The 9,997-nt window shown below is 49.6% G+C and overlaps 1 protein-coding gene across 1 annotated transcript; it reads right to left on the bottom strand.

The window, feature by feature from the left end:
• Positions 1-9,045: 9,045 nt before the first annotated feature.
• LOC100062472 (immunoglobulin lambda variable 1-40-like) lies at positions 9,046-9,616 on the bottom strand. Its single transcript, NM_001413655.1, has 2 exons — positions 9,509-9,616; positions 9,046-9,395 (listed from the first exon to the last, which is right to left on the bottom strand). Exons 1-2 carry the CDS (start codon positions 9,552-9,554, stop codon positions 9,061-9,063), a joined length of 381 nt encoding a protein of 126 aa, NP_001400584.1. The 5' UTR covers positions 9,555-9,616; the 3' UTR covers positions 9,046-9,060.
• Between the last annotated feature and the right edge of the window lie 381 nt (positions 9,617-9,997).

Below are 9,997 nucleotides of genomic sequence, written 5' to 3' on the forward strand. Positions count from 1 at the left end.
GGACCTTCTGCCCAAGTGACCAACACACTGAGACAGAGGTTGTGAGTCTGGTGTCACAGCACCTGCTCCATGTGGAACTGAGGAGAAAGCAGGTGTTGTGTGACCCCAGGGTCTCTTTTCCCTAAATTATGACAAAGGACCCCTACCAGAAGCTGGAAGGACGAGACTCCAGGGCTTGGTGGAGGCACCACTGAGCTCTGTCTCCTGAGGGTCCCTGTGTGGACTCCGCCCACAAGCCGTGTCTTACCTTCTGCACAGTGTTCCCAGGAGCCCACTTCCTCCTTGGAAGTGCACTCAGGCTCCTCATTGTCTGTCCGCCACACCCTGTCCCAGACTCCCAGAAGGAAAAGGAGGCGATGACCTACATTTGAAGCCAGCAGTTAGGAAGCCTGAACCAGGAGCCCACAGGGTGACGGGAGGCCTCACAGGTGAAGGAAGTTCTCACACCGGGGGGGACACAGTTTGCCCAGCTCCCTGGAGCCCAGTGAGTGGTTGAAAGCCTGTCTGGCCAAACACCAAGTTTGAGGACACTCCATTGCTCCCCCTGCTGGTGAGAGTGCCCATCTTGCAGCAGCTGTGGTATCCCTAACACCCCATGCAGAGCGTTCGTTTTCACAGCAGTCTTGCCCGATGTTAGTCCCAATAGAGTGGAATGAGAAAAGCTTTTCTAGGATCACCATGGGGACAGTGATGCTCTCACACTTGGACTTCTGTTTTGATGAAAAACTATCATTAGTTTCAAACTGTCGATCTCTGTCCACTCTATCCTAGAGCTCCAACCTTGCCTGCTGTGGCAGACATTGACCTCGGTGTGTCACAGGACAGTGAAAGGGTGCAACAGCAACACACCTACGCTGACACGGCCCTGTGTGCATGTGGGGTGCGCAAGGGGGTGTTGGGACAAAGGTGCCTGGATGAAGCTGTGATATGTAAGCTGCTATCTGTCGGATGAGTCAAGTGATCGCCCTGGGAGAGACAGGGAAGAGCCCTCAAGTCAGAGGTCAGGGCATGTGCCAATGTCAGAAAAAGTGGGGATGCTGATTGCTAGTGACCCTGGTGAATGGCCACTCGAGGTCAGAGAGATGGACCCTCTGAGCAGGTGAGCCCAGCACCTCCAACTGGAATAGAAAGTAAAAATCCTGGAAAATAAATATTCTCTTACTTAAACCTTGAAATCCTTTGTTACACAGTTTTCAATGCGTGTGAATGTACATATTCACACAGACACAAATGCATTCACAATGATGTTGCCTGAATATATTTGTTAATCCTTTAGGTCCAGGTTTTCTCACTTACATTATTTTTAATACTCCTGAAGAGTCCACACTATCGTCAGCTGGAGCGCAGCCCCTGTCCTTTCCTGGGCAGTGAATGCTGCTCTGTGAGGGCCCCATTTGCTGGGTGAGCCTGGGGAGCTCAGGGCTTGTGTCTCCTTCCCCACTGGCCTGGGGCCCCGCGTGATCACTGAGGCTGCTGTCCCACGCTGAGCAGTAATAATCAGCCTGAAATCACTTCAGTGGGGAGGTCAAATTTCATAGCAGATGAAAAATTTTCAGCTTCACTCCTAGAGTCCTACAAGAGGGGAAACGTGAGCTCCTGCTCTAGCAGCATGTTCATATGGATTTTGTGAATGCTGTCGCAACAAACGGGCTAGTTAACTTTCCTCAAAATATTTGACATTATTTTTCATTTCCCCTTCTCCAATATGTTATGAAGAATTATAAATACACCTTATAATGTTTATTCATCAATTTATCTCTTTAGAACATTACCTCATTTAGAAAAATGTACACTTTTTAAATTCCAATCTTGAACAGTCTCACCTAGAAAATATGAACAGTGGGGACACACCCAGACTGCTTTCATCACATCAGGAGAATCTTGAACCATCCCAACAATAGACAGTACAGAACAACCAGAGTGTGGGGATGAGAGTAGGAATAAGATTATGAAGCCATTTCCTGCTGGTCAAATGTCTGCTAATTATCCTTCCTAGAGATAGAGTCTCTTGAGAGAGGAAATGACAGCAAGAACATTTCCAGTTTTCACTGAAAACCTAGTGTGGAGATGGAGTTAAGACAGGAAGACCCAGAGGGAGGGATCTGAATTCCCCGGGGACTCAGGAGAAGAGGAGAGATCAGGAGGGATGCGTGTGAGGGATGCTGTCAGTGACGGTCTGTAGAAGTTGTGAGCAAATTGCTGTGTGGGCTGGTTCAGAGAGAGGAAAATGTGTCTGTGACCAGGGTGAGTATTAATACACTGGCTGTAGATACGTCACTAGTAACACAGGACACAGTCTGTGAAGCAAGATGAAGACGTTGACGTGTGGATGGATGTGGTTACACTGCTCAGCACTTAGCGTGTTCTCAGCAGAAGCAGCACTTACTCTTGCTCATTCCCTGCAGACCCCATGGGACGTGCCCTTGGGCTCTGTGACCTCATCATCTGTGTGATCCTGGGATGCCCTGTGCTGGCTCAGGTAACAGGTGCATCCTGCACGTTTCTCCTTCCTCTGCTCATGGATAAATCTGGATGCGGAGGAGTCTCCTGTCCAGAGGCCTCCACAGGAGCTTCTCACTGAAAAGAGGCTCAGAGCCAAGGTCTTTGGGTCTGGGGGTTGTTGTCTCACTTCCTTGTTGTCTGAGACACTGTGAGTAACCAGAGCTGCTCCCACTGCTATCAGCTGTAGCACAGTAATAGTCAGCCTCGTCCTCAGCCTTGAGCCCAGAGATGAGCAGAAGCCCTGCATTGGCCGAGGTGTCTTTGGATCCAGAGAAGCGGCTGGGGGCCCCGGAGCCCTGGTGCTTAACTGAGTCTGACTAGAAACTCAGGAGATACCGGGGAGGGCTCCCTGGCTTCTGCTGGTACCAGAATATGAGAGAGCTGTCAACACTGATGTCACTGCTCAGGGTGCAGGTGAGTCTGGCTGATGCTCCAGGAGATGCAGAGAAGAAGGGTGGCTGGGTCAGCACAGGCTGGGAGAGGGAACCTGCAGACACAGACATATGTGGGGGCTGGGGCAGGGGCCAGAGTTGGGCTGCTTGAGATTCTGAGCCAGAGAGGCTGACACGGACTGTGGGCTGCTGTGGGTCCCTGAGGCCTGTCCCTACCTGCACAGTGAGAGAGGAGCACGAGGAGGAGAGGAGTACAGGCCATGGTGCACAAATCTCCTGGTCTCCACAGTGAGGCTGGGTTGCCCCAGGCCTCCTTTTCTTCTCCAGCCTCTGCCACAGGAGGGGTTGTCCATGCAAATAGGTTCCATCCAGTGACTGCCCAGCCCCTCCCTGAGCCCTGGTGCTGGAGCTCAGCTCACATCACACACTGAGAAGGATGGAGGTTGGCTTCACCCCTTGGGAGAGCCCTGGGAGGAAGCACCTGCTGAGACAACACAAAGGGCCCTGCTCAGGGGTCTCTGCCAGGCCAGAGAGGACACAGCTGCTGAGTCCCCATCAGTGAGCACAGGGCCCAGCCCCCAGGCCCAGGCTCCTTTGAGTGAATGGTCCTCACAGAGCAGTTGTGTAGGGACCACAGGGCAGTCCCACAGTGCCCCCTGCTGGTCACAGGGCACACCCCTCCCCATGGCCGAAAGCCCTGAGAGCCCAGCTGCTTCTGCAGGTCAACAGATCACTGCCTCTGTTCACACATCCATGGTCTGATTCCTGGAAAATGGGATTCCAATACACCGTGCATGATTACTGTGGTTATCTTACTCCCAGAAGGAGTCTCTCTCTATGGAAGATTCAAAAACGTACAGAAATGAGAATTTAAGCTGTTAGTGCCCCCAGAGAATATGCTGTAAATATCACAGGCCTTTATTTGCACACGCTTTGGAATATGCATACATTTTTAGTGTTCCATCTCGTGTAATAAAGCAATGATTCCAATGACTCTCACATAGATTTCTTGGTGTTTTAATGTCCAACATTTTAGCCAATTTACTTGTTGAGCTAAGTGGCAAATCAACGAAGCACAATGAATCCTAATATTTGAGCTGTGCAGCTCCCATCACGCCATCTCGTATTAGAGTAAAGTCCAACCTGGCAGAGAAAGTCTCAGACCCTCATTTGTTGGCTTCCGTCATCCATTTCTCGCTGTTCAGAATCATTTCCTCTATGGACACAGAGCTTACAAACCCATCATTCTTTCTTCACAAGTTTTCCCACTAGGGTCCTTTGAAGGATTTTGGGTCAAAAATTTGAATATTAGAATGCCATTGATCTTGTGCTGGATCGTGAGCTCTATATTTAGCATCTTGTTGGCAAATGGCTATCTTACATGTTGTTAAGTGAAATCTTGTCCAACATTCACCCAGCTCACCCATATTCTTCAGTTTGTTTGTTCACAAAGCTTGTCACCTGTGCTCGGAATTTGTGCCCCATTCACCTGCTCCCCGCGGTTTCTTTCCTCAGTCCCTGCAGGCCCAGCGCATCCTTCTCCTTTTCCTCCACATGAATCCGCGGAATCCAGTCCATCTCCCTGGTCACCTTCCCCAGGGTCAAGGGCGAGTTTCTCTTCTGTTCTATAGACAATAAGATCACCTTTATTACTTAACGTCTCCTCTTGAATCGACTCAGAACTCCAGACTCAAAATGTCTAGAAAGCAGAATCACTGTCTTTGCCTCAGATCTGCTCTTCACCAAGGTGTGCGATTCAGGGGAATTCAAATATTCTTTCAATGATCATGAGCTGAGTTTGTCCTTTTGCCACACTTTCCTGGGCTCTGTAGATACTACAGTGACAAAACAGGGGGAAAGTCCTATTCACATGGAGCTTAGATCCCAGCAGGAGAAACAGGCAGTGCACAGACTCACAGAATTCCTCTGGGCACCTGGAGCCTGCTCCTGCTGGCTGAGAGCCCCTCCCCTCCCTCAGGACGTGGACACTGAGATTCTCGGTGCTCTGCCTGCAGCCTCTCTTCAACTGCACACGGCTCTGCCCCATTCCAGGTGCCACGTGCAGGAGCCCAGCCCTGCTCCCCAGGCCTTGCAGAGTCCCTCAGTGTGGCCTCGTCCCACAGTTTGCCCACTCTATTCCGTTCTTTACTCTGTATTTAGAGAGATATTTCAAGCACATGTATTTGATAAAGGTACCTCCCTGCTTACACGTTTCTCTCGCCATCAACATTATGTAAAGCTGTCGAGTGTCACATTAAAATTCTGTGTGTGTGTGGCCATCATTTCCCCCCGCTCCTGCCTCACCTCTCCCTTGGAGCCTGTACAAAAGCACAAGTTGGTCTCCTTTGCTAAGAGGATACTTAACCCTGAACCCCAGTGCCCGCTTCTCTTTGAGCACTTCTGGTCCTCCTGTCCCACCGCTGTCCCCTTCCTTCAGGACCAGGCTCACACAACCCCTGCTGGAGAAACTGACCACGCTGAGATGAGCGAATACTTGTTTTTCTTATAATAATTTACTAGTAAATCTCCAAACTTAAATTTAACCCGCAGGGTGCATGTTCTCTTAAATAAAATTTAAGGATAGAAATACTGAACAAGGACACAATTATGATTCTTATCAACATTTTTTTCTGATGAGTTGACCCTGTTTACATTCCCCAAAGTAATGCATGCGTATCGTGTTATTACTTTTTACTTAAATGTTTCATATTTCTAATTTGGTTTGTGAAATATTGTCCTTGGACTGAGTCGGACATCTGGGATAAACAGTTGTAAGTAGACATTTTGTAGTTTTTAGATTCAAGAACATCTTTACTATGACGATCTGTAAAAACGTGACACATTAGAGAGCCTGGAGGACTATTCCTCATGATCATTACATTTGAAAACTGTGACAGACAAGGGCTTCCCTGCATGTGAGGCAGCTTGCAATCTAGAATGTTCTCTGCAGGACCAACGACGCCACACCCACAGCAATTCTAAGACATCGCTTCTTTGACACGTGATGTTTGTTTTACCCCAGTTTCAAATGGAGAATCTCTAATATAAAACCACTTAAAATAATTATTTTTCTTTATTCACTTTTCCTGTCTCAGGTCAGGGAATGGGACTTCCCCTTGATTCCTTGTTTCCTGATTGTTTTAAAATTAGAAAGTTTTGAATTTTTGTCAAACTATTTTCTGTTGAAATAATCAGTGTTTTTTTCTTTAATGGATCACAATCCTGTGGTCTGGAAATAGTGAACACTGACCACTGCCTCCTCCCATGTGTAAAACTCAATTTGATTCGAATCATAGTCATAAATATAAGAGCTAAAATCATAAAAATTCTAATAAAAAATATAGTAACATCCTCATGTCCTTGGAATAGACAAAGTCTTCTTAGATTGATCACAAAAATTACTAGCCAAAAGAGAACAAAATGACAAAGAAATCACCTAAGCTTTTAAAATATTGCTTAAAAGGAGAGTGACATCAGCAAGATGATGGAATAGGAGGTCCTCCACTCGTGTCCCCACTCAGCAATCATTATTTGGCAGCCATCCATGGACAAAAGTGCCTTTGTGGGAACTTCTGGATCCAGGTAGGAGACTGTGAAATCCTGGCGGAACCCAAGGCTGAGGAGTGATGTTTGAGAAGGCAGGCCCATGCTCAGGGGGTCCTGGCGACAGGCCCAGGACAACAGCATCCCCCTGGGAACATCGCAAATCTTTTCCTTTTTTTTTTTTTTTTTTTTTTTTTGCCTTCTTCCTGCCACCTGCACCCCTTGGCCAGAGACCCAGCAGGAGTCACTCCCACCCATGCCTCAGTTAGCAGCCCTGACAACCGTGTCCCTGGCTGTGAACCCTGAAGCAGCCCATGATCCAGTTCCAGCCCCTCTTAGCCACAGTCCAGGAGCAGTCCGGCCCATCCAGGCAGCAGACAAGACACATGCCCATCAGTGCCCCTGGAGGCAGGCCTGCTGTCCTCAGTCTGACTGGGAATCTGGAGGCAGCTCTGTGCCCTGGCCCCAGCCCTGTGAAGACTGGTCTTGGGCACTCTTGCCTGCCCAGGAAATAGCCTGGGGACATGCCCATCCAAGCCCCAAGAAGCAGGCCTTGAGACTGTCACCAGCTGTGGACCCTGAAGCAGACTTCTGTCTCAGTACAGCCCTTATCAGATCTGGCCCCGGGCCAACCCTGCCCAACAAGGACACTGTCCAGTGCCCAGGAAGGAACCACATCTGTCCATCCAGCATTTTCTCTTAATCTAGGGTAAAGCGTTGCCCAAGTCCTCCCAATCACAGCCCTGAGGCGCATCCATCACACTTTGGTTTCTAGGAGAGTCTTCTTGATTTCTCCTACTAGACTCTGCTTGCCTGGGACATGACCCCATCCTAACACCTGCTTCCCAGCACAGCCTTCCAGCCCCCACAGGGGATGACTGGGATCAGGATGTGTGGACCACCTGCCTGGACCCTGCTCTGTGGGAGAACAGACCCCCTTCCCTGAGGCCTGAGGTCCCATCTGGAGCCAAGTCTCAGCCTCTTCAACCTGTCCTGTCTTCTTGGCCAATTTTCTTCCTCAAGAAAATGAGAAGAGATGCCAAGTAGGCATTATCAATCCTTTTTGCATAAAGTAACCCTCTAGAAGCATTTAAACATGAACCTGTTACAGAATCCCAATAATGAGGTTCAGATTAAGTAATCTAGTGGAAAGTCTCATTTTAGGCTTTTAAAACGTGGAAAGTTTCTAATATGGGGGCAGCGTTGAGAACAAAGGGACTAAGTTCATCCTTCATGTACTTTCCCTCTAAAAGACATGTTGAAATTCAACAGGCACAGGTGAAGCTTTCATCAAATGTAAGATGAGAGTAAAGTAGAGATGTGCATTGCTAGAATTTGTAATGAGAAGTCCCATTTGTCAGAGCTGATCATATCTCTTGAAAATGTGAGCTTCAAATAATCCTGTCTCAACTACATGGGGCCACCACGTTGTCTCCATTGATTGACTCACCCACCACCCACACTGCTCCCAAGAGCCCAGCCTCAGTTCCTCTTTTTCCAAACCCCATTCTTCAATACCTCCTTCCTCCATTACACGGGGAATCTGAATTTTCTCCTCTATCCCAACTGCTCCACCCATTAACGAGGACTCATAGTCTGACATTTGTATGGTCCACAGTTCCTACCTAGTCCCTACCTACATCCAAACCTCCTCCTCCTTCATTTTCTATGCAGCACCTGGGCCTCATAAGCAAATCGGATTCTGTTGATCCCCTGACAACCCCTCTAATGCTCCCATCTCCACCCCACCAAGCTCACCCCTCCTCACTCTCCCAGGACATCTATCCTGTACAGTGTCTTTTGCTTGTTTGTACTCTCTCTTCCCCCAGACAGTGGCACCACCCTGAGCATGGAGACCCTTCCTGTCTTGTCCAACTACTGTCCTGAGCCCCTAAACCCAATCTGACCCATAGGAAGTGTTCAGTAAGTGGTGTGGATGCACATCCTCTGGAGAGTCCACTAGCCTGAGTCAAACACAGCTGGACTGGTTCTGCACCGCCTCCATGATATGGACTGAAGTGTGTCCCTCAAAACCCTATGCTGAGACCCTAACCCTGTTGTGATTGTCTTTGGAGATAAGGCATTGAAAGAGGTAATTAAGGTAAATGAGGTCACAACGGTGGTGCCCTAAAAGTAGGGCTGGTGTGTTTATAAGAAGAGAAAGAAAATCAGGGGTGAGTGCACAGAGAAGAGTCCCTGTGAGGACACAGTGAGAAGGCAGCCATCTGCAAGCTAAGGAGAAACCGAACCTGCAAGCACCTTGATCTTGGACTTCCAGCCTGCAGAACTGTGAGGAAACACATGTCTGTTGGTTAAGCCACCCCATCTGTGTGTTATGTTATGGCAGCACTGGCAGACTCACACACCCCTGGTGGAGTCTGTCCCCAGGGCAGCCTGGCCCCGTGTCCAGGAATGTCTGCTCTACTTTAGGAAAACAGACAATGGATTGAAACCAATGACAAGCAGTGGGGGCAGAAGTTGAGAGGATGAGGACACATCTTCAAGACAAAGTTTCCTGAATCGAGTATCAGAACTGCTTTTGGCCAAGCAAAGGAAGCAGCTGACGTGGCCAAGTAGTGGGGGTTGCACAGAGAAGCACCATCGCTGAGGGGATAGCAGGTTTTTATCTCACTTCCCCGCTGGCCTGGAGCACTGTGTCACTACTCAGGCTGCTGTCATAGATACCACAGTAATAATCAGCCTCGTCCTCAGCCTGGAGCCCAGTGATGGTCAGGGTGGCTGTGTTGCCAGACTTGGAGCCAGAGAATCGATCTGGGACCCCTGAGGGTTGTTTGTTAGTAGCATAGATGATGGTTTTGGGGGCTGTTCCTGGGATCTGTTGGTACCAGTCCACATAAACACCTATGTTGGAGATGCTTCCAGTGCAGGAGATGGTGACTGTCTGGCCCAGGGTCCCAGACACTGAGGCGGGCTGAGTCACAGACTGGGCCCAGGATCCTGGAAGTGAGAGAGACACAGACATGGTGATTCCAGGGACTAGAGGCAAGGGGAGAAAGCTGGGTCCCACGCATCTTCCCAAGGCCCCTTCCCTTGTCCCCATATGTAGTCACCTGTGCAGAGAGCGATGAGGGTGAGGAGGAGAGGGGACCAGGCCATGGTGGAGATCTTCACCGAGTCCTGCCTTCTGTGGCCCCACAGCCGAAGCAGAGCTTCCCCCAAATCTCTCCCACCCCTTCTTCATACTCTGAGAGAGGGAGGGCCCACACATGCAAATCAGAGCCCCCGCTTTCTGATCTCTCACTTGGCCTTGGGTCAGGTGCCACTGCCTAAGGGTGGCCCTGGGGTGGAGTGTTCACAGCTGTGAGCCCTGAGCAGAGGGCACCAGGCAGTGCCAGGTGGCTGGTCCCAGCTGTGATCAGCCCCAGAAGTCAGGAATGAGCACTGAGCGCCCCCTGGTGTCCAGGCCCAGACTGACTGTTGTGTTTCAGGGTGACCCAAGCCCATCAGACAGTTCCCACATCCCCACTGCTCTGTTCACTGTCCCCCTGCGTTAGGGTCAGGTCAGGTGGCCCCTTGTGTAGCCTCCACATCCCCTCAGG

This window comes from Equus caballus, chromosome 8 (assembly GCF_041296265.1).
Source record: "Equus caballus isolate H_3958 breed thoroughbred chromosome 8, TB-T2T, whole genome shotgun sequence".
Taxonomy (NCBI): domain Eukaryota; kingdom Metazoa; phylum Chordata; class Mammalia; order Perissodactyla; family Equidae; genus Equus; species Equus caballus.